The sequence below is a fragment of the Mus musculus genome, chromosome 19 (genome assembly GCF_000001635.26).
Source record: "Mus musculus strain C57BL/6J chromosome 19, GRCm38.p6 C57BL/6J".
NCBI classification, from domain to species: domain Eukaryota; kingdom Metazoa; phylum Chordata; class Mammalia; order Rodentia; family Muridae; genus Mus; species Mus musculus.
Genome location: NC_000085.6, coordinates 9,111,166 through 9,136,207, shown reverse-complemented (window position 1 = coordinate 9,136,207; position 25,042 = coordinate 9,111,166). Strand labels below are relative to the sequence as shown.

The 25,042-nt window shown below is 42.7% G+C and overlaps 1 protein-coding gene across 1 annotated transcript; it reads left to right on the top strand.

Annotated features, from left to right (window-relative positions):
• The first annotated feature begins 641 nt into the window (after positions 1–641).
• Positions 642–24,489, top strand: Asrgl1 (asparaginase like 1). Its single transcript, NM_025610.3, has 7 exons — positions 642–693; positions 1,221–1,421; positions 16,878–17,020; positions 17,522–17,679; positions 19,588–19,706; positions 21,914–22,024; positions 23,000–24,489. The coding sequence occupies exons 1-7, from the start codon at positions 654–656 to the stop codon at positions 23,206–23,208; spliced, it is 981 nt and encodes a 326-aa protein (NP_079886.2). The 5' UTR covers positions 642–653; the 3' UTR covers positions 23,209–24,489.
• Positions 24,490–25,042: the final 553 nt, after the last annotated feature.

Here is a 25,042-nt window from a genome sequence, read left to right as displayed (position 1 = left end):
TAATAAAGCAGGGCATTCTTCCTAGGTGTCACTGCTACAGAAACCTGTAGATGTCACTGGCATCTGTTCTCCCTCTTTGACTATCAGAACAAAACTAGACTCTAGGATCCCTTTGGTGAATACGAAGTGTTTGGTCTTCTACCCCTGCCGCCACAACTGCTGGAAGCAAGGAAAGAAGAAATGTCAACAAAAAGAGGGCACTGAGAGATGAAAGGATTTAGAGCTGGCATCCCTAGACTTAGAGGAGGAGAGGAGCTGGGATTTCTGGGCTCTCAGAGTGTCTAATGAACAGAATCTGTCAAATTAGAGGCAGAGGTATACTTTATTTTCTTCTCTTCCGAAAGATTAAGATGGGGAACTTAAAGGGAAAAGGTTTTAATGTAGCATTCTAACTAGCAAGACTTAAGAGCATGCGATAATTTCAAGGCAAAGGAGACAAAGGGTCCCGCGTGCTACTAGGGAAGTAGAAAAGCAATGTTATTCTAGATCTGGAGTCCCGGAAGGCTGGTGCGCAGCGCTAGGGACCCCGGGGCTTTACGGTAACTCAGCAGCGCCCCGGGCCCCCACCCTCGTGCGCAAGCGCGGAACCGTTGCCTGCAGAGCGGTTGCAGGCGGAGCGGTTTGCTGCCTGGTGGCTTGGCCAGTTTGACATCATGGCGTGCGCCCGCGGCACCGTGGCGCCGCCAGTCCGAGGTATGGGAAAAGAAACAAGAACAAAAATGTAGGATTTACCAGAGACGAGGAGCTCAGGTCCGAAGGACGTGGGGAAGTCCAGTCCTCAGGGTACCCCGGACCCTAGGTGGAGTGAACTGGAACAGAGAGCACGGACCCCGGGAAACTGAGGCACAGAGAGATTCCTGGGAGGAGGGCTGGAGCTCTGATACATGCGACCTCAGTACTGGCGCCGAAATAGAGGCTGGTGTTCTCTGGGGAAACTGAGGCTGAGGGGTAGCGCTGTGGCACAAGCGCAGGCTCGGAGTCTTGACACCAGGCTTTCTGAGCCACAGATGCCCCTGCCAGGTCGGAGTGGGAGAGCATGGGGAGGAATGCTGGGAGGCTTGGGTCGCTTTGGGGTTTTGTAACAAAACTCTCACTGAGCGGGGGGGGGGGGGGGGGGGGGACGGACGACACTGAACGGAAACAACTTTGACGCTGCTGCTCACTTGAGTTGGTTCCCTTGGACCGGTACAAAATGACACTCGCCTCTTCCTGATGCCTAGCCTCCATCGATGTGAGTCTCGTGGTGGTAGTCCATGGTGGCGGAGCAAGCAACATCTCAGCCAACCGGAAAGAGCTGGTGCGCGAGGGCATCGCCAGAGCGGCAACCGAGGGCTACAAAATCCTCAAGGCGGGAGGGAGCGCGGTAGATGCTGTGGAAGGAGCCGTGACTGTCCTGGAAAACGACCCAGAGTTCAACGCAGGTAAATTATGCTTGCCAGGTGAATAATGCCAAATCGGAGCAAGTTCCTGTCCACACCGACGCGGTATCCTTCAGTCTGACTGGCTTTGTGGTCAAATAATACTCTAGAGCAAGATGCAGTGCTGAATTTCCTCATTTTGCACTAAGCAACTTGTTTTGAGAATTTTTTTTAAGTCTGTTAATTCGCCTTTTATATAGCCTGCCCCCTAAGAATTCAATACTAAAAGCCAGGCATCTTGTTGGAGAGCCCTCCATAGCCTGAAACCATCTTCAAGCCTCAGCCTTCCAAGTGCTGGCTTTACAGGTGTAGACTTTTGGTATTTGTGGGTCTTGAGGTAGACTCTACATACCATAAAATGTAGCCATTTCGGCTTTGAGACCTGTGTGTACATTCCCTCCCTCTACCCCTCTGCATCTGTGTGTTTTCTCTGCCTCCCCCAAATTAAGCTCAAAAATCTTGAAACAGATGCTGGGAGAATCTTTTATTATAATATCCGGTCCCTGCTAAACAGTAAAGTCACTAATCATCTTCTGACTAGAAAATTGACTCTGGATAGGTCTCTAGGTGGAGACTGATCATTTTACAGACCAAGCCCTAAGTGGGAATTTGAGATTTACAGCCCCTCTCATCTTCTAGAAAAGAAAAAGGGGCCCCCACAATGAAGCAATCCAAAAACTATCCCTGAATTTTGGGGATGGGAAAAACCTCCAAATTGGTGAGTATGGTCGTATGCCAGTCCCAGCTCCACAGCAAAAGTGGGCCCAATACCCAGCACCCTTCCAGACCCTGCCCGGTGTTTGTTCATCTCAGTGTTGAACTGCCTCCTTTATATGACACACTAGTAAGACATCTGAGTCTGTGAACTGCTCTAGAAAAGGAAGCCCTAGCAGGAGACTGGCTTGCAGTTGTCTGGCAGAAATTATAGAGAAGCTACTATTTAAAAATTGGCATCTGAAGTAAGGAAGCATTCTTGTGGGAGAAAACCCCTTAGTCTGATGTGGGATCAGACTCTTCAAGGCAGCTAGTGTCAGAAGGTCAGTGTCTGCCAGAGCATGATGTGGGGAGGGGACTCCCACATCACTGTCAGAAGGGAGGTGCTGAGAGAAGCCCCAAAGCTCTTTCCCACTCCTTCCTTCAGAAGAAATGAGTTTGTGTTTCCGAAAAGTCATAGAAATGCAATCAGAGTGAATTATTTTGTGTTTGGCCATGTTCTAGGAAAATAATTGTCATAATGTGTCTACAAGACCCAGGTAGCAGTGGTCTAAGAAATTCAAAAGACTGTACTCTCTAGTGCTGTAAAGTAAGCATAATTATTTTGTTTATCTATCAGAACACTGCTGATTAATTTACTGGGCAAACATTCATTTCTTTTGTTTTAAAATAGAAACCCTAAGATCTTAAGATTAAAATGCTTTTTAGAACTGTACCACCATCTGTCTTGGGGAAAAAAGTTTCAGGCTATCTTAACCAATTAACCATCACATATTTATTTTCCCAGAGGGTCTTAGCAGAGGCTGCTGAGATACTGGGATACCTCAGCTGGAAACAGCAGATGGGAAAGACAGTCCAGGCAGATATTCTGCTGTTACCAGTCCCACTTCGGCAGCTCAACCTCTTGACCTCCTTCTTTACAGCATCACTCATCTTTAGGCATCTGAAAGTGGGAGACAAGCAGAGAGACCGCCATGGGGAGCTGTTTTCTCTGTCTCCTAGCCTTTGTCAGGCACTCTGATACTTACTGAAAACTCTTGTAAGTTAATCTGTCTGTGGACTGAGGCATTTGAGTTCACTTTCAGGGTTGTTTCTAGACTTCCGGACAGACTACACTTCCAGAACCTTTCCTTGAAGAGGCTGGTTCGGTTAGGTCTCTGGTGACCTCTAACCTAAAAGGATCCCTCCTGTGACGGTCCATAGCCTAACAGGGTCCCTCCTCCACACTAGTTGAGGCAGTGCAGATCAGGGAACTTCTGCAGTTGCTCCCCAAGGTTGCCTCACTGTGGGTCTCCCACTTCCAGATGCCTAAAGATGAGTAGCCTGGACTCTGTCTTTTCCATCTGCTCTTTCCAGCTGTGGTCAGTAGAAACAGTATCCCAGTGGCCTCTGCTAAGATCGTTTGGGTAATTATTTGGAATCTTCAAAAACCTAACACTGGGTTCTGATAAGAGTTCCATGGCCCTAATTAGCATATATTAACCTTATCTTTGTGTGTGTGAAAATGTCATCTGTGTTTCTATTCATGTTTGAATGTGAACTTGGTTTTATATTCAGAACTTGTTCCTTAATACTTAGTTCATTGAAAAGTAACATTAAATAACACTGTAAAATTAAGCTTCTAAATGTCTATGCTAGATTTATTTTTATTTTTGTTTGTTTGATTGATTGATTGATTGATTGATTGATTGATTGATTGATTTGAGATGGAGTCTGGCATTTTCCATAGCTGGCCTCAAAACTCCTAAGGCTCAAATGATCTTCTCACCTCAGCCTCCTGAGTAGCTGGAACTACAGGCACAGGCCACCACACTCAACTTAAAAATATTCTTTAAAGATTAACATAAATGGGCAACTAACTAATTACCTTTTGCATTCACAGGAGTTAAGCTGTAATTACTAATACTTTACTTCTGCTACAATTTGGTTTGCTAACATGTCACAGCCTTTAAGATAACAAGATTGTTTTCCTTATCTGCTTTTTAATTCCTTGCAAGTAAAGGAATTTAATCTACAATAAAGATTAACTCAACATTTGTAAGTCCTTAACATCTATAAGATAAAAATCTTCCGTGGAAGCTCACACTGTAACTTTACTTCTCAGTGGTTCAGATCCTTTTTCTGACCTCTGAGGACACCGGCATGCATAAAGTGGACAGATAGACATACAGGCAAACACTCATACTCATAAAGTACAAATAAAAATACAAAACAAGGAATAGGCTGCTACATATTACAGGGCCAGAGTATTCCGTGAGTAAAGAAAGAGAGACACTGTTTTTTTCTACATATTTTTCCAATGATAAATGCAGAACATTGAAAATTGACATGCACTTTGAAGCACACAAAATTGTATTCATAACAAATTTATCTAAAATTTTTAGAAGCTAACCAACATGAAAATGTTTATGAATAGGGGCTAAGAATTGATTTTCTTGCTTTTGTTTTGAAACCTCCTGGTGATTCTGAGGTGTCATCAAATTCAGAAGTCTCTATCAGAGTCCCATACATTTGTTTTGTTTGTTTTTTAAGATTTATTATGTATTATTATTATATGTAAGTACACTGTAGCTGTCTTCAGACACACCAGAAGAGGGTGTCAGATCTCATTATGGATAGTTGTGAGCCACCATATGGTTGCTGGGATTTGAACTCAGGACCTTTGGAAGAGCAGTTGGTGCTCTTAACCACTGAGCCATCTCACCAGCCCCCATACAGTTTTAATGATGTTTTAATCCCATATATTTACATGCAAAAAGCTCTTCCTCCCAATGTATAGTTCTGCCTATATCAAACATATGGTGTAATAGCCACTGCTTCAATGAAGATGTGAAAAAGTCCTGTTGTCCCACAGCCCTGTGAGGCTACGCTTCATGCAACCCTAGACTCCACTAGCAACTGTTTTCTATGCCTGTAGTTTTGCCTTTGCCATTGTCACAATGGAACCTTAAGAGTTGGTAACCTTGTGATTGTTGCATGTGGGCTCTGCTTACATAGCCACAGGGGTCAATGACTGCACCCTTTTAGAGCTAACGGTATTCTGATAGCAGGTGTGCTCATCACAGACAAAGGGAGCCCAACAAACTTGCTTGAAACCTGAATTTTTACATTTTTTATTCAAATTGTGTGGCTCTTGAGACGACTTTGGAGATGACAATGTTGATTACAGTATCAAAGGCTGGACCCTCCAGGTAGATGTACCACCACTTGTAGCAAGCTGTTCACCAGCTGAACACAGGCCACCCGCCAATGCCTTAAATCACCTCTGTAAACACAAGTGGAGGTTTTTTTTTACTTGAACACAAGCTTTACTTCTCAGGCACTCAAGAAAGGTTGTGGTTTCATATGACAAGAGTATATTTAACTTAAGTATATTAGGAACTTACAGACTCTGATTGTGAGTACCTTCTTCCCTTTCCTGGAGCACACAAACACACTGATGGGTTTTGTTCTGTTTTGTTTTGTCTTTTACTTTAGCTGGTCTAATAATCAAAGTAGACCTGTGATTTAGTGCTAATCTGTACTTCCCAAAATGGCTAATGATGTTAAACACTTGTTGGGGGGCAGGGTGGGCAGTATCTATCCAACCAAGCCCTTTGTCTATTTTCATTAGATTATTTTTTCCTTTCTTCTGAAGAGTTCTGGGGGTTCTTTTTATATAAATATAAAAGATATAAATTTCTCATCAAACATATGAATGTGATCAGCATGTTTCCTCCCAACTCTGGCTTTGTCTTTTCTGTTTCTTGTGAAAGTCTTTCTAAGAATATGAATAAGCTAGAAAAGGCAGTTGTTAGATAGTGACTTAATGATTTATGTAGTGGTTAGTTTATAGCACTGCCTGTTTGCCAAGCATGACCTCACTTGTTGCCTGGAACAGAATGACCTGGAGAATTAGCTGAAACAGTGTATCGTTGTCCTTAACAACCTGTTGACTGCCATGCATACCTCTGTAAAAAATCTCACTTACTTGCCCACCCCCACCTTGTGGGCTTTTTTTTCCCATTAATTTATTTACTGTGGTTTTTATAGTTTAAAATGAAAATACAATCTGAGCCTGAGAGTGAGGCCTTTCAGGACCTGTCCTGGCTTCAGTCCACCAGTGTCATCTCCTCTCTTCCACTCTCAGTGATATTAGAATGCTTACTCCAGAAAGAGTCCCTCATCATGTGCATGTTCTTGATTGTATAGAAACACAGTGTATCCATCTTCGTTGTTGTAACAAATGCACTTTCTGATATAGCTTAAAGAATATTTGCCTAAACATTTTCTTTTTGGTTATCTTCTAAAATTTTAGATAGATTTTGGTCATGAATGAAATTTTGTGTGCTTCAACGTGTATATGAAGTTTCAATGTTCTGTACAAATTACTGGAAAAGTTATATAGGAAAAAAATTCTTTCCCTTTCTATATTTCTGGGACACTCTATCCCCGCTAATATGTAGCAAAGTTTGGTTGGTTGGTTTACCTTTGTTTTTCCTGTGGGTTTTTTTTTTAACTTTTTTTATGTGTATGAGTGTTTGCCTGCATGTATATTTGTGCACTTCATGTATGCCTGGTGCCCTCAGAGGTCAGAAGAAGATGTTGGACCACCTAGGAATGACGTTTATAGACAGTGGTGAGCCACCATAAAAATGTTAGAAATTGCACCTGGATCCTTTGCAGGTCAGTGCTCTTAACCACAGAGCCTTCTCTCCAAACTGAAGCAAGATTTGTTTTTTCTTTTGTTTTGTTTTTTGTTTTTCTTTTATTTCTTTAACTTTTTATTGATTCTTTCTGGATTTCGCATCATGCACCCTGATCCCACTCATCTCCCTGTTCCTTCACATCCACCCTTTGCCCTTATAACCTCCCCCCAAAAGAAAATAAAAAACAAAAATGAAATAAAAATAAAACAAAAAAAATCATCTCATTGTGAAAGCTGTAGTGTGTTACAGTGTGTCCCACAGTATACCCTTTTGTCCTTTTGTCCTAACATCTTCACTTGCAAATGTTCGTTTCAGTGAGTCACTGGTCTGGTTCAAGGCCTCTGGCTTCTGCTACACAATACTAGATCCTCACTGGGATTCCTCTAAGATATCCTGTTATTACCCTGTGTCATAGGGATTCTGCAGCTTTGCATCTTGAAGACCAGCTCCTTCATGTGCTCTAGCAGTTCATAGATAAAGTGGATGTTTAGGTGAGCCAACTCAAAGCTGGATCTGGGCCCGGGTGGTAGCTGAGTTGGTGAGCCTGCCAGCTCTCCCGCACCCATAGCACCAGAGTGAGCTCTCTAGCACTGCCCCAACTAGGTCACCAATGCCAAAGCTAGCAAGGGGCAGGGCTAGCTCTCTTACTTTCCAGCACCCCCACACCCCACTCCTGTCTTACACCCTTCCCCCAACCAGGGCCAGCTCTACTGTGCTGCCCAGAGTGAGATACAGGACCAGCTCTCCCAAGTGCCACAGCCAGTTAGGATCGGGGCCAACTCTGCACAGCCCTTAGACATCAACATGGTCCCAGTAACATCCCAGACCAGGAATGTCCACAGGGCCTCAGGTAGCAGGGCAGGCTACTCACATCAGGCTATTCCTCTCCACCCTTGAGTCTCTAGCACCATCTCTCTTCATAATGCTTAAACCTGTCAGCTTCTCTCTCTATTGTCTCTCCACCACATACTTGTACATTGTAGAGGCTCCCTCCACTCCACTTGTGCTTCATGGTACGGTGGCAGTCAGGCAGCCTCTAAGTGTCCTCCACCAGCCCTCACCATGTGACGTGAAGCAGGATTTATTGCCACCAGTTCTCTAACACTCTGGGTCCCAGTCACGTCCTAAAATTCAACTATGTCTCTACCTCAGTGATTCACAACCTCAGAGGTCACATATCAGATATTCTACATACCAAATATTTACATTAAGATTCATAACAGTAGCAAAATTAATTATGACATAGCAATGAAATCATTTTATGGTTAGGGGTCACCACAACATGAGGAACTGTTAATAGGTTACAGCATTAGGAAGTCTGGAAACCACTGACCCACCTGGAATTCGTATAGACTCAACACATATTAACAGCTCAATTTTACAAGACTTGCCCCTACTTCAAATGTGAATCACCAATATGAGTCCCTGGGTTATTCATACTTCTACCCAGTGTGGCTACAAACTGGGCTTCCTATATTGCCCTACTAAGGTTCAGTCATTTTTCTGATGACTGAAGAAATTCATGGAAATTCTTACTTGTATTTGCTCATTGATTTATAAAGTAAATAATGAAGAATACTAATGATCAGCTAAGCCAGGCATGGTGATGCACAGCTTTAATCCCAGCATTCTGAGTCAGAGGCAGGTGGATCTCTGTGGATCAGAGGCCAGCCAGGTCTACACAGTGAGTTCCAGAACATCTAGAGTTATGTACAAAAACCCTGTCTCAAAATAAATAAACAAACAAGCAAACAGATCAGCCACATAAGAGGGTACCACTGTAAGGCTTTGTCCGTCTAACACTTATCTACCAGGACTGAAATTAAATCCTGCCCCTGAGTCTGCAGGTTCCTTTCTTGTTTGGTGCCTCATGCAAATAAGCAAACAGTTGTGGGGGATGTAGGAGAGTTTAATGACCAATGAGTATAGAGAGAAACTTCATGTTCTAGAGGCATGGTTCTTCCTGAGGAAAAATCCCGATGGGCTTTTACTAAGGCTAGACTAGGGTATGGGGCAATGCATACTGTCTGGTTCAAGGCCTCTGGCTTCTGCTACACCATCAATACCATCCTCACTGGGATTCCTCTGGGATATCCTGTTATTACCCCTGTGTCATAGGGATCCTGAGGCTTTGAATCTGCAGGACCATTTCTACATTAATTTTCACAGAGGAAGGGAGATCTTCAGGAACCAGGCTGCCACTTCTTGTCTTCCTAATTTGGACATGGTTCCACCTGCTGTGGCACCTAAGGGTGTATATTTTCATCTTCAGAAGATTATAATGATGCCAAGGTCACCTGGAATATAACATGATGTCTAGCTGGTCTTGATGTGATGGCATAACAGCTGGGAGTATATTGTCAGCATACAGGCTTTTAACTTGTGCAAGCCTGCAGTAATAGCTAATGGACAACAGGCCACCACACAGCATCCCACATGCCCGTCAGAGCAGCCAGTAAACTTTGGGGAACATATTTACCAGCTTCTGATAGAGGAACAGATTGCTGATGTGTCTGCTAAAATTGTTTTATCATTTGTTTTTAGTGTTTTCCCCTGATTACAAGGTTTCATAAGTTACTTATATATTCTAGACAGATATCTTTTATTACATACATTAATTTGGTCTGTAAATATTTCTCCCAATTGGGCCAAAAAAAAAAAAAAATGAAGCACACTGCCTTTCAATGATTCCATTTAGAATATTTATATGTTATACAACTACTGATAAAGGCTTATTATGTTTTGGGGTTTATTTACCCTCGTTTTCCTGTTTGTTGTTTATTCCTTTGTCTAAGTTACTTGAGCATTTATTTTAGAAGTCTTTTTTTACTTTATCAACAGCATTGAGTATATATCTTTGTGCAGAATTTGAGGACTTTGCCCTAGAGATTGTTCTATGTATATAACTAACCATTATCTAATAAGAAAGCATTCTAGCAATGAAGGCAAAATGTAGAGCTCTTACCTTTCTGTGATTAGTTGTGGTAAGATAAGTTCCACCTTACAGTTGTTTTCAATTTTCCTTTCTGTGAACACTAGGAACAACTTTAGGATCTTGTCACTTTTGCAACAACCACCAAACATAAACTGAGACAGCAAAGAGGAGAAGGCAAGCCCACTGTGTTGAAGGGTCCACTTAAACCCAACATAACTCAAACACCAGGTCAATGCAAATGACAAAAATTTATTGTAATCAAGATGCTATTGATGGCCTTCTGGTCTGGGCCAGTGCCCTGAGCAAACTTTGGCACGAACTCTGCAGCCAGTCCCACAATACTCAGAGGAAGCTTCACTCCCAGGTGCTCTAACATGTCCAGGACTACAGGACCACAGGAGCTTGGTCACACCAGGATCTCAGAGTCCCAGAGGCAGTTGACTCCCAGGACTATTAACACACCCAAGATCTCAGGATCGCAGGATCCTAAAATCACAGGATCACAGAAAAAGCTGAACTCTGAGGAGATCTGACACAACCAGGATCACAGGAAAGACAGGCCCCAGTCAGATAATAGCAAGGGCAGGTAGCACTAGAGATAGCCAGATGGTGGGAGGCAAGTATAAGAACATAAGCAACAGAAACCAAGATTACTTGGCATAATTAGAACACAATTCTCCCACCATAGTATGACCTGGGTACACCATCACACCAGAAAAGCAAGATTTGGGTCTAAAATAACTTCTCATGATGATGGTGATAGAGTATTTTAAGAAGGCCATAACTCCCTTAAAGAAATACAGGAGAACACAGGTAAACAGCTAGAAGCCCTTAAAGAGGGAACACAAAAATCCCTCAAAGAATTACAGGAAAACACAAAGGGGTAAAGGAAATGAACAAAACCATCCAAGATCTAAGAATGGAAATAAAAACAATAAAGAAATCACAAAAGGAGACAACCCTGGAGTTAGAAAACCTAGGAAAGATATCAGGAGTCATAGATGCAAGCATCACCAACAGAATACAAGAGAGAGAAGAGAGAATCTCAGGTGCATAGAAAACATTGACACAACAGTCAAAGAAAATGCAAAAAGCAAAAAGCTCCTAACCCAAAACATCCAGGAAATCCAGGACACAATGAGAAGACCAATCCTAAGGATAATAGGTATAGAAGAGAGTGAAGATTCCCAACTTAAAGGGCCAGTAAATATCTTCAACAAAATTGTAGAAGAAAACTTCCCTTAACTAAAGAAAGAGATGCCCATGAACATACAAGAAGCCTACAGAATTCCAAATAGATTGTACCAGAAAAGAAATTCCTCTCATCACATAATAATAAAAACACCATATGCACTAATCAAAGAATATTAAAACAGTAAGGGGAAAAGGTCAAGTAACATATAAAGGCAGACCTATCAGAATTACACCAGACTTCTCTCCAGAGACTAGGAAAGTAGAAGATCCTGGACAGATGTTATACAGACACTAAGAGAACACAAATGCCAGCCCAGGCTACTATACCCAGCAAAACTCTCAATTACCATAGAGGGAAGATATTCCATGACAAAACCAAATTTACAAAATATCTTTCCACAAATCTAGTCCTACAAAGGATAATAGATGGAAACCTCCAACACAAGGAGGGAAACTACACCCTAGAAAAAGCAAGAAAGTAATCTTTCAACAAACCCCAAAGAAGATAGCCACACAACAAAAATAACAGAAAGTAGCAATCACTTTTCCTTAATATTTCTTAACATCAATGGACTCAGTTTCACTTTTCCTTAATATTTCTTAACATCAATGGACTCAATTCCCCAAAAAAGACATAGACTAACAGACTAGATATGTAAACAGGACCCAGCATTTTGCTGCATACAGGAAACGCACCTCAGTGATAAAGGCAGACACTACTTCACAGTAAAAGATTGGAAAACAGTTTTCCAAGCAGATGGTCCCAAGAAACAAGCTGGAGTAGCCATTCTAATATCAAATGAAATCATCTTTCAACCAAAAGTCATCAAAAAAGATAAGGAAGGACACGTGATACTGGTCAAAAGAAAATTCTACCAAGATGAACTCTCAATTCTGAACATCTATGCTCCAAATTCAAGGGCACCCACATTCATAAAAGAAACTTTACTAAAACTCAAAGCACACATCTCACCCCAAACAATAAGAGTGAGAGAATTCAACACCTCACTCTCAGCAATGGACAGATCATTGAAACAGAAACTGGACAGATCATGGAAACAGAAACTAAACAGAGACACAATGAAACTAACAGAAGTTATGTACCAAATGTATCTAACAGATATTTATAAAACATTTCATTCCTAAAGCAAAAGAATATACCTTCTTCTCAGCACCTCACGGTACCTTCTCCAAAATTGAACATATAATCGGATACAAAATGGGCCTCAACAGATACAAGAAGATTGAAATAATCCCATGCACCCTATCAGATCACCATGGACTAAGGCTGGTCTTAAATTCCAACAATAACAACGGAAAGTACACAAACACATGGAAGCTGAACAACGCTCTACTCAATGATAACTTGGTCAAGGAAAAAATAAAGAAATTAAAGGCTTTTTAGAATTTAATGAAAATGAAGACACATCATACCAAAATTTATGGGATACAATGAAAGCAGTGGTAGGAGGAAAACTCATAGCTCTAAGTGCTTCCAAAAAGAAACTAAAGAAAACTTACACTAGCAGCTTGACAGCACACCTGAAAGCTCTAAAACAAAAAGAAGCAAATATACCCAAGAGGAGTAGACAGCAGGAAATAATCAAACTCGGGGCTGAAATCAACCAAATAGAAACAAAAAGAACTATACAAAGAATCAACAAAACCAGGAGCTGGTTCTTTGAGACAATCAACAAGATAGATAGACCTTAGGCAGACTAACCTGAAGGCACAGTGACAGTATCCAAATTAATAAAATCAGAAATGAAAAGGGAGACATAATGAAATATAACTTAAAATAATCATTCTGTTGAATATTAAGTTGAAAATATTAAAATCATGTTCTACAAACATCATGGAAATATTATTGATAGTTTTTCTCACTGTGCTTGAAATTAGCATTTTCTTAATGTTTAACTTCAAAAAGTTTTTGCTAGTTTGAAATTTTTAAAATATACTTACTGATAAAAAATTTCTCTCCTAGAAACACTGATAATCTTTTTAAAGTAAACTGATTGTTAGACAATGTACACAGATATATAATGAGTTTTAAATACTCTCTCACTATATCAGGTGGTATCATATAAGGGCTTTTGAATATATCTCTTAATGGTTCATTTTGAATATTTTATATGCTCTTTTACTATGCATAACTCCCAAAGAATATTTTGTGTGTTTTGAAACAATTTAGTATTCTACATTAGATATAGAATCCTTAGTTATGGATAGTATTAAATATTCATTAGTGATATTTTTAGGGTTTGAAAGGATATGAATATAAAAGTTGGACAATTTTTATGTATTATTTGATTCTCAAAATACTCAATATTATTAATATGTTTGATGTATAAAATGAATTTAAATAATAAAAAACTTAAGAAAAAAAAGATGCTACTGATGGATCGGGGTTGCAGAATGGCCTCAGGAGCTGAACTACAACCCTGAAAGGACTTTGTTCAGCATATTTAAAAAATGAACTCATAGAGCAAGGGGGAGCAGGGTAGGCTGTAGCACTGTCCAACCACATTTTGATGTAAGGGGTTTAGCAAGGGAGTTTCCATCAATCAGGATAGGAGTAGGTTCCGGAGCCTGGGAACATGAACTTAGTTTGACTCTGCCAAGCAAGATGGAGAAGTTGTCCCTGAGATGTCTGGATTCAGACAACTATTTCCTCATAATAGAAGATGTTCAGATATGGGGAAGTCCCCAGCTTCCCCAGGGCCTGGGACCTTGAATTTAGTTTTTCCCTCTGTTAAGTAGAGTCTGAAAATGAAATGGTAATACTTAGAATACTTTTTTTCTGTTTGTTCCAAATGTGGCTGTATTTGCCTATGTTTTCACTCTCTGGAGCTGGGTCTCCCATCCTGGTTGTGCAGGATTCCTCTTGTTGCTGCCTCTCTGCTTCATTGCCTCTCTTAGCCTTTCTACTGAGTTCCGTCCTCTGGCAGCAGATTCTGTTTTCCTCCATCTGTACTAAGCCTCAATGTTTGTACCCATGTTTGTGTCCCTACAAAATTCTAATGCTGAACCCAGGATTCCCCACTGTGCCAGTGTCTGGAGATGGAGCCACTAAGGAAACTGTTCACATTGGGTGAGGGCATGGCACAAAGGTCTGCTCTAATTGGATTGGTATTCTTACAAAAAGAATCAAAGGGACTAAAGAGATTGCTCAATAAGTAGAGCACTGGCTCTCTTCCAGAGGACCTGAGTTTGAGTCTTAGCACCCACATGGCCCTTCACAACTGTCTACAGACACTCCAGATTCAGGGGGTCTCGCAACCTCTTCTGTCTTTCAAGGCCACCAGGCACATAATCGGTACACAGACATACATGCAGAAAAACACCCACACACATGAAATAATTTTTTTTAAAGCTGGGGATGGCTCCTCTAATACAGTGCTCAATTGTGAGAACCTAAATTTGGATCCCTAGAACCTACACTAATCCACAATAGACCATATCTGTAATATCAGAACTCCTATAATACAATGGGAGGTGGAGACAGGAGAATCAGCAGATGCTCATAGGCCAAAGAGCCTGGTGTGCACAGTGGTAAACACTTGACTTGTCTAAAACAAGATGGAAGGTGAGAACAGACACCCAAAGTGGTCCCCTGGCCTCCACAGCTGTACACAATGCCAGCACTCATAAGAACACACACACACACACACACACACACACACACACAGCCGGGGTTGGTGGCGCACGCCTTTAATCCCAACACTGGGGAGGCAGAGGCAGGTGGATTTCTGAGTTCAAGGCCAGCCTGGTCTACAAAGTGAGTTCCAGGACAGCCAGGGCTATAGAGAAACCCTATCTCAAAAAACCAAAAAAAAAAAAAAAAAAAAAAGAACACACACAAAGTCATTAATTGACTAGAGTTTCCCTTACCCATGTGACACAAGGAGAGACCACTAGAATGCATGGTGAAATGGTAACTCCATACCTACAAGCCAAACTCAGAAAAATGTCAACCTTTTAGGCACTTCAACTTTGAGCTTTTCAGTCTACAGATTGAGAAACAACTTTTTGTTGCGTAAACAACCCAGTCTGGGTTGTCTTGTTGTAGCAGCCCAAACAGACTAGTATGGTCTAGACTTCATAAGCATATATGAACGGTATTTTGTTAGACATAGAATTCTGATTTGATAGTTCTTTTCTTTCAGCCCTTGGAAAATGCTGTACCTCTTTCTGGCCTCCATGGTTTCTGCTGAGAAATCCTTTGTCATTATAATTGGTTTTCCCCCATAGGTAAGGTGTCATTTCTTTCTTGCTACTTTCAAGACTGTTTTTCCAGTGCTTGGGATTGAACCCTTGCAAAGCACTCTACTATCCCTGGCCCCTCAAGACGTTTTTATATTGATTATGAAGTCTTACTGTGAATTTCTTTGTATTTACTAGTATTAGGAGTTTGCTCAGCCTCTTGAATATGTAGATTTAGACCGGTTGTCAAATGTGGACAATTTTCAGCCATCGTTTCCTTAAATGCTTTTTAGCCCTAGGCTTTCCCTCCCTCCCTCCCTCTAGGGCTCCAGTAGATTAGGTGTTAGATCTTTTGTTAGGTGTCAGTGGTTCTGTAGGCCATCCTCACCTAGCTTATCCCTGTCTACTTTGTACCACTTGTTCAGTTTGGACAATATCTTTATTCTTTCTCTTAACTGTTCTTTCTTATTAATTCATACCAATTGCAGATTAAGGAAGTTTTCTATGTCATTTGCTTATGAAACAATACTACTGATTTTTGTATATTGATTTAATCTCTTTGGTTGCTGTGAAAAGAAGCAAAGATGAGGTTACTTTTATAACAAATTTATTTTTATTATATATGAGAGAGTCCTGGGTGACTGTGTATGTGTATGCTTGCATGCATGAATGCATATGTGTGTGTGTGTGTGAGAGAGAGACAGAGACAGAGACAGAGACAGAGAGAGAGGAGAATGATACACATGTACCATGGCATGTGAGTACAAGTCAGAGGACAGTTTTCAGGGTCAGTTCTTCCACTGTGGGTTCTAGAAATAGGAATGGACCTTGGCACCTGTGGCTTACATGGGAAATGGTTTCACCAATGAGTCATCCTGCCTTGCCCTGGATTGCTTTTAAACTGAAATTTTGGGTTGTTTGTTTTTTAAGCTTTTATTAGCAGATGGTAATTAAGCATAATAACATGTTGCATTTTGACATTTTCATGCCTGTTTATATATTTTAATCATTTACTCCCATTACCTTCTCTCTTCCCTCTCCAACTTCCCCCAATCCTCCTCCTTCCCACCCCCTGCCCCTGCCTCCTGCCCTCTGTTTTTATATCCTTTTGTCTTCATACTTTGTTCTCTTTGTGGGGACAAACTCTCACTGTGCAGCTCAAGCTGGTCTGGAACTCATTGTGCAACCCAGGTTGGCTTCTAGCGTGTAGTCCTCCTGTGTCAGCCTCATAGGCGCCAAGGTTACATGAGGTTACACATATCTGCCAACACATCAGCCCATAGTGTATCCAATATAATGTAGAGACTAGGCCATTCAATGGTATGACTCAGTAGGAGTATTGAGAGCAAGCATCCTTGTTGGTTGCTAGCGACAGAGATGCACTAGGGCTCTCACCATAAAGTATGTTATTGCCTGTAGGATTTTATAAATGACCTTTATTGGATTAAGAAAAATCTATTCATATAAGACATTCATATGCATGAAGGTGGAGCACTCTGATCCACCTATTAGGCCCACCTCTTAAAGGTTCCCCTACAATAATGTTACAGTCCTGGGGACCTGTAGGAGAAACCATATACAAACCAATAGGTACCAAGTCAGATGTGTTTGTTCGATGTTCCTCTACAGTAGAACAGAAGGCGTGTTGAAAGAGGTAAGTTGGTAGAAAATCTGGAGTCTTTTATAAATTTTTCACTCTTGCTTTTCAACTTCTTCTTGGACTAGGTTATGGGTCTGTCCTGAATGTAAACGGTGATATTGAGATGGATGCTAGTATCATGGATGGGAAGGACCTGTCTGCAGGTGCAGTGTCTGCCGTGCGCTGTATCGCAAATCCCGTTAAACTTGCACGGCTTGTTATGGAAAAGGTACGTGTGCCGGAAGCAGTGCTTCCTGAGAAACTGCCACTGCTAGACTTCTGAGTGAACAGGCCAGACTGTGAACAGTGCTGGAGATCGCTGTTCTAAACACAAACGTAATGCCACTGGAGTCAACCATGGCTTTGGTCCTGTTAAGACTAGCTGGGTGACACATGCTGACTTTGTTATCTCCTGGCCTTCTTAGACAGGCTGGGGACACAGCTCAGTGACAGATCACCTACCTAGGGCTCACCAAGTCTCTGAGGTTGACCACCAACACGGAGAAAAAAAAGGGGGAGGATCCAGTTCAATTTTCACTTTGGGGCCCTTCCTTTTAACACTAGAAATATAATAGCTATTTCCACTCCATAGAACAGGTATATATGTATTTTTTAAGTAAAAAGAAATGCAAATATATATTATATACGTGTGTGTGTGTGTGTGTGTGTGTGTGTGTGTGTGTGTTAAAAAAAAATGCAACCTTTTCTGTCCCTTCCTACCCTGGCTTAGACACCTCATTGCTTTCTGACTGGCCATGGTGCAGAGAAATTTGCAGAAGACATGGGGATTCCACAGGTCCCTGTAGAAAAACTGATAACTGAGAGAACCAAGAAGCACCTGGAGAAAGAGAAGCTTGAGAAGGGAGCACAGAATGCTGACTGCCCTAAGTAAGTTCCAGACGACACCCAGACTTTTGCAGTTAGAACAGCTGGACAGCTTGGCAGTGTCCCCTCACCTGTATTCCCTAAGGAACTGAAACTCTGTGGGAGGAGGGCAACTCTTCTTAACCTTAACTTTGCCCTGACTTAGACCTCCTATATGGATAAGAGGTCAGTCTGACAGGGCTCCTCTCTGGCACAATTCAGCAGAATATTGCTAGACAGGCTTGGAGGCGCACACACACACACATGATTTCAGCCATGAGGAGGCAGAGAGAGAGAGAGAGGGAGGAGAGAGAGAGAGAGCAGGTTTCAAGACAGCCTGAACTGTAGAGTGAGACCCTAGCTCAAAAACATAATAATAATTCAGTAGGGTACAGGAGCTCACAATGGCATAGAATTCAGTCTTGTAATACTACTGAGTCCCTAATTTACCAGACACCAATGTTCAAATAACCTAGGTAGAGTATATATATATATATATATATATATATTCAGATAAATATACATACATACACACACATATGCATTATATACATATATTTATGTATATACACACACACATACGTGTGTGTGTGTGTGTGTGTGTGTGTGTGTGTGTGTGTGTGTGTTTCCCTTTCCTAGAGAATCAGTTTTGCTGGGTCTGAGGAAAAGAGGCCAGGCAGGTATAATACGAAAGTCTCTGAGATAATAATCTGATGCCTTTCCAGATTATGAGATTGGAGATAGTAACACACTATTATTCTTCTACTTGCTCTGAAATAGGATTTTGCTATATACCCAGGCTAAGCCTGGAATTTGCCTGGAATTTTCCTCCTCCTCAGTTTCCCAGATCCTAGGACTTAAGGCTTTTATTTCTGTAGACTGCAGTCAGGGAGTGAGGCTGCTGGATCAGCGCCTTGTGCTTATTTTTAAAGCTGGTTCCTATTGCTTTCTAAAGTTGTGTATGAGCTGGGGGTTCAGTGGTAGAGTGCATGCTTAGTGCGTGCATAAAGCCCTGGGCCCGATGCCCAGCACTAAACAAAAGACGCCTCTAATCATACAGCGGCACCAGCCAGTACTGCTCTTAGGTGTAAATAAGTGGCTTTCCCTGGATCCTGCAACTTAGAGAGGTCAGGAAAGTTAATTATAGAATGCATGGGTCACCTTTGGCACTCAGAATTGGCTCAGCATGACTGATAACCCTGGCCTCTGTTCCTCTCACTAACACTGTGCAGTCTCCAGAAAGAAAAGGCTTTTTTGCCTCTCTCAGCCCAAAGACTGGCTGTGCACCTGACACCATCAGAAATGAATACTTTTGGGTAATGTGGAAAGATACAAACAGCAGGACTTAGGTAAGGGGGGGCGGGGGTTACATAAAAAGTAACTTTTAGAATACTTAGACCATGAAGCACTTACATCATGTTCCCTTGAAGTGGCAACAGTCCACTTCTTTGCCTCCACCTTATAAAAGTAGCCAGTGAATTAGGGCCATCTCTGAAAGGGTTAAATTTGCCCATGTGTCCATCTCAATAAGAAGCACTTAAGCTGTTTAATTTTTTCTGGTAGCTACAACAAACGTAAAAGAAACATTTAAAATGAGTAAATTTTTGTGATAGGGTCTCACTGTGTAGCCTTAACTAGCTTGGAACTCATTCTGTATACCAAGCCAACCTCAGACTCAGAGATCCACCTGCCTCTGCCTCTGCCTCTGCCTCTGCCTCTGCCTCTCCCTCCTGACAGCTGGGAAGGATGTATTCTTTAAGGTAGAAATGTAAAGAGCCATGTAGAAATCTGCCTGCTAGTGACATGTAAAGTAAGAAACATTGTTTTCTTGAGTCCAGAATCTTAACATATAATATGGTACATAAGGGACAGTGTTGCTTAGGGGCTGTTTCTCATCTTCATTACCTTCCCTTTTCTGCTTATTTTTGACAGAAACTCAGGAACTGTGGGTGCTGTTGCCTTGGACTGCAGAGGAAACTTGGCTTACGCAACCTCTACTGGGGGGATTGTCAATAAAATGGTTGGCCGAGTTGGAGACTCGCCTTGCATAGGTAGGACTAAGAGGTAGATCATGCTCCTCCCTTGCCCTTCATGTCATCAGATTCACACCCTTTCCTGTGTCACTTCCTCTGCCCTCGTGGTGACAGCTTCTAGGAGTGGCATTTGGGTTGGAAGAGGGTTGTTGGGGACCACTGCTCTGAGGTATTGACTTCTAATAGGCACATCAGTTTCCCATGGATTACATTTTGGGGACATCTTGGGAGAGGAAGTGAAAGAGAGGATGCTAAAGTTGTCCCAGGCTGCTGCAGCCATACCTGTCTTCTCTGTAGCCTCAGCTTCAGGGTCCTCAGACTCACTTGCAGAGCCTAAATATAAATACATAGTGCCTCTCCCCAGACATGGCTCACATTAACAATGTAAAAACAAACAACTGAAAACTTGGGCTAGAGTGATGACTTGGGGGAAATATTTGCTGTGCACATATATGGCCCTGAGTTCGGATCCCCAGCACCCATGTAAACGCCTCGTGCAGCACTGGGCATCTGTAACCCAACCCTGGGAGAGGCAGAAATGAGTGGACCATCATAGCTTGCTAGCCAGCTAGTGTAGCTAAACAAGCCAACTCCAGGCTCAGTGAAAGACCATCTCTCCAAAAACTAAAGATGCTGGAAATATATCTTTCCTCTCCACATGCACCCTGCACACACACACACACACACACACACACACACACACACACACACAGAGAGACACACAGAGGGAGGTGGAGCTGAGAATATTTACAGGTACTACATATGAGTAACACACTCCTACAGACTGATATGGCCCTCATATCAACATCAAGCACAAAGCAAGAAGCAGCATGCAGTAGGAGTGCATCTTTTGCTCTGTAGATTTGCACTTTCTTGTAGGACTTCCCACAGACCCCTTCAGCTGAATGACATTTCAAGAAAAGCTAACTTGTCCATCTGCCCAAAGGAAAAGCTTATACTTTTAGCAGAAAACTTGACTTTTTATATATGTTGTGCTACTCTTAGTGATAATTTACACTCTTGGCAACTCTTTGTACCCTGTACAGTAATGGTCTTGAAGAAAATTCTTGGAGCCTCTTTAAAAATCAGAGACCTGCCTGTTGAGGTGGTGTGGCACTCGGAGGCAGAGGTCTGACTCTTATGAAACACTCACCTTTTTTCTCCTTAGCAAAATCCCTGCCAAAATATGGCTGCTCAGTAGTACAGCCTACACCCAGCTGGGATCTGACCAGGCCCCAGAGCCAGGTGGGGTCAGAGCCTAGGAATTAGGTTCAGGCTTTGTGAGTTCTCATGGTACAGTATTGAGAAGAGAAAAAAAATCTATGGCCTGAATTCCCAGAAGCCCCTACATTGATTGTGGGTACCAAATGTGCTTATCTTGACCTTTCTGATAAGCATTCCCCAGGAAAGGTCACCTGTCCTAGTGCGTTCCATAGGTGACACTAGGTACACAGTAACATCTCCTCTGCAGTGCAGTTACCACCCTGAAAAATGGGGGTGCCCACCCCAGGAAGCATGGGTCACCCAGGCCTTTCATTACTCTAACGGAACTGCAAAGAAAATGAAGTCCTGGCTGCTTCCAAATAGTAGGGCCTTATTGATGCTAGTTCACCACAGAGCAACAGCTTGAAGGGTAAAGCCACCTTCTATTTAAGACTTTGTAATCCTTACCTAGCCTCAATTCTCCCAAAATCAGAACAATGGAGTTACCTGCTTTCAAACAGCCTGCGAAACAATAACACTCAGCTGAGAGCTGCCCTTCTAAGACCTTCCCCCAATACCCAGCATTGTTAAATAAGGCAAATGTCAATATGATGCTTCTACACCAATTAGAACAGGGTAAAGGTGAAGCCTGCCAGGCTGTGGGACTCAGACTGGTGGCTCTGTGTGAACAGATCAGGAATGATGGAGAGATGACTGTAGGATTGCTTAGTCTAAGACTACAGGAGAAATATCAAAGTCACTTTGGCACCAGATCCTGTTATATGGATATATATGTTATATGGATAGACCAGAACTTCAACAGATAGAATTGCTTTTAAGTCACCATGGTGTTCATAGAGGTTTGTTTACAGGTATGCTTTTGTACACTTGTGCATCACCAGATCATGAATATGGCTCTGATCTGTCCAGACCTCTAAGATATAATATTGTGAAACATAAGCCTTGTGTTTCACTTTTTGACTGTTGTTGCTCAGTTATAACCAATCACCTTTTTTGAGCAGGAGCTGGAGGTTACGCAGATAATAACCTTGGAGCCGTTTCAACCACAGGACATGGGGAAAGTATCCTGAAGGTGAATCTGGCCAGACTTGCCCTCTTCCATGTAGAGCAAGGTATGTAGGCTATGAAACAAGTGCATAGCTAGTGAAGACAAGTAGATAGATGGTATTTGACCGCTGCCAGGGTAGGGTATGGAAACGCACTTGTCACAGACACTGCCCCAAGGTTGTTCACATTCCTAACACCTGGTAGGTTCTGGACTCAACCTTTAAAATGCTGTTCTGGAATACTGTTCTCTGAGCTCAGGAAATGTCTCTGTATGTAAGAGTACTTGCTGAACAATCATGAGTTCAAACCCCAAGGACATATTAAAAAGTATAGCTGTGCGGGTGCCTATAGCTACCTCAGCACTGTGGAGGTAGAGACAGGAGGATCACCTGGATTTGCTGGGTGACAGTATGTGGGGAAGGGGTGGGAGGAGCAGCAAGTTCCAGGTTCAGTGAGAAACCCTGTCTCGAGGGCTGAAAGCAGAACAGGATGGGGTGGGGCATGTGGTGTCCTGGCTTTATGCATGTGTGTGAGCATACACATGAGCACATACCCAATTCCTGTCTGCTGTTCTCTTTCACATCATAGAAGACAAAGCCATAGAGACCATGGTCAATCCTTGACCATGGATGTAAGAGGGAAGATGCCTCTGTCCCAGTAAGGAGCTGAAGCATGCAAATTGTATTGCTTTGCTGGTCAGTGTGAACAGATACCTGTCAAGAAGCCCCTTAAGGAGGTTAGTTTGGTCCACAGTGTGAGGGAGTATGGTCCTTCATGATGGAGAAGGCACAGTGGCGGGCAGCTTCATGGCAGGGGAATGCACAGGAGTTACTTGCTCATATCTCAGTGGACCAGGAAACAGACAGTACAGGGGGCAGGGCTGGTCCCTACCCACTTCCCCAGAAGCCCTGTTTCTCCAGTGAAGCCCATTCATATCTCACAGTGTCCCAAAGCAGTGGCATAGCTGGGTCCAGGTATCCAAACATGGGAGCCTCTGAAAATTATCAGGGCTGTTTTTCAATCTCTCCTTTTCTTCTCAGGAAAGACCGTAGAGGAGGCTGCTCAGTTGGCATTGGATTACATGAAGTCAAAACTCAAAGGTCTAGGTGGCCTCATCTTGGTCAACAAAACAGGAGACTGGGTGGCAAAGTGGACCTCTGCCTCCATGCCCTGGGCAGCGGTGAAGAATGGCAAGCTGCAGGCCGGCATTGACCTCTGTGAGACCAGGACAAGGGACCTACCTTGCTAGCCTGGACGTGAAGCTGAGCTACCTGGTGTGAAGACCTAACTTAATCAATTAGATGTAGACATGGAAAACTTACGCAGTCTGTCCCTCCTTTTGTTGCCTTGATCAGTAAATCAATGAATGCTTGGTTGAGGGTCGGGTTCTGAAGCGATGAGAGATGCCTGCCTGTATTAAGACCAGGGAAAATGGAAGCCTTGAGGAGCCTACATCTCCATCATGTAAGGCTAGAAAGGAGGTGTTAGATTTTGACCCACGGAACTGCCTCTGAGCTATAGAAGTGCCATTTGGATTGGGAGAATGGCACTTTGCAGAGGCTAGGCTAGGGGAGTGTGGGAAGAAGGACTGAAAAAAAAAAGTGTAAGAAAGACCCAGGTCCAGGTGAAGCTCAAAATGTTACAGAGTTCATTCTTAGTCACAGGAACACTGGACAAGATGTTCAAGAAGGTTCTCTTTGTCTGTGAGGGGGGAGTGGATCTTTATCCAAAAAGCTCAAACTTCTCCAACACATATCTGGGCACTTGAAGAGTCTCCCTTGCTGCCCGAGCTGTAGACTATTGGAGTTTCTTAATGTCTGGGATTTTTCTTGGCTCCCAAAAGCCAGCCCCACCTGAACCAGCCCCAGTTGTCCTCATTGGGGCTTGATAGGGCACATGACATTTCCAGCCTCTCCAACAGCGGGGGTGGCAGATGGCTGGAGAGATGACACCGTGAGTCACTAAGGAGTAGCTGCCAGCGCTTTAGGACAGTCCCAAGCGCAGTGAATCAAATGTTCAGGGTGGTGAGCATGACGCAGAAAGCAGTCTCCTCGGTGGAGAGCACTCTGTGCACCTGTCAGCACTCAGGAAATGGCATGTCTGCCGTGATGTGTCTGCTCAGCTTCTTAGTCTAGCAGGGATCCCCTTCTCTCTGGGAAGAAACTGATTACCTTTAACGTGCCACTAATAAAATTTATTTTTTGAAAGAAAAGAGTGTGGTTAGGTGTCACTTTGACCAAGACCAGAACAGATACAAGCTCCCTTCTTGGTCCTTTAGCGCAGGCAGATATAATAGTTGAGAGGACCTTTTGCAGAAATGTAAGTGTGGCAGTATATCCTGCCTCGTGGAGTTTAGTAGGGAGTGTTTTAGAGCATTGAACTTTCTCTGAGTGTGTTAAGGCATTTCCAAGTCTCAGCCAGACTCATGGCTGTCTCCCAACACGTTGCTCAAGTTCATAGTGTGTCCTGACCCCAGACCCTCTTGTGAGCCTGTATCTGCCCTGCATTAAAGAGAGTGCTGAGGAGTCTGAGAACTGAGCTTGAAGCTGCCTCTCCTCACTTCCCAGAGGATCCTGGGAACATTAGCTTTGGAGAATTTCTCATCTATGAAAACCCTCTAGAACTCTGAAGATTAAATGAAAGTGAAGAAAAACTTAGGGTATCATAAGGATCCTCTGGACAAATTCAAAAATGATAACCAGTCCCCAGTGTGAGAACAATTATGCATTTAGAAACTTGAAAGCCTCGTATGCCGCAGCTGCTGATTCTCGGAAAGCATATTGTTAAGAGGTGTGTTTGTTTGTTTGTTTGCTTGCTTGCTTGCTTGCTTGCTTGCTTGCTTGCTTGCTAGCGCTGCCCCAGTAAGATGCTTCAGGCTGGGTGACTTAATTTTCAGAAATATGTTCTCTCAGTTCTAGACACTGGAAATCCAACATCAACAAATGGGGGTTTTGCTTGTTTCTGGTTCTTTGACTGGTTTGTTGGTTGGTTGGTTGGTTGGTTGGTTGGTTGGTTGGTTGGTTGGTGGGGGCTTTGGAGAATATTGTTGCTTTGTTAGGGTTTTTGTTTTTTGTTTTGTTTTG

Excerpts from the sequence above, each read along its gene's own strand:
- Asrgl1 (NM_025610.3), top strand. The coding sequence starts at position 654 with ATGGCGTGCGCCCGCGGCACCGTGGCGCCGCCAGTCCGAG. Across the intron at positions 1,422-16,877 it reads CGACCCAGAGTTCAACGCAG|GTTATGGGTCTGTCCTGAAT; the intron begins GTAAATTATGCT and ends TTCTTGGACTAG. Across the intron at positions 19,707-21,913 it reads TGGAGACTCGCCTTGCATAG|GAGCTGGAGGTTACGCAGAT; the intron begins GTAGGACTAAGA and ends TTTTTTGAGCAG.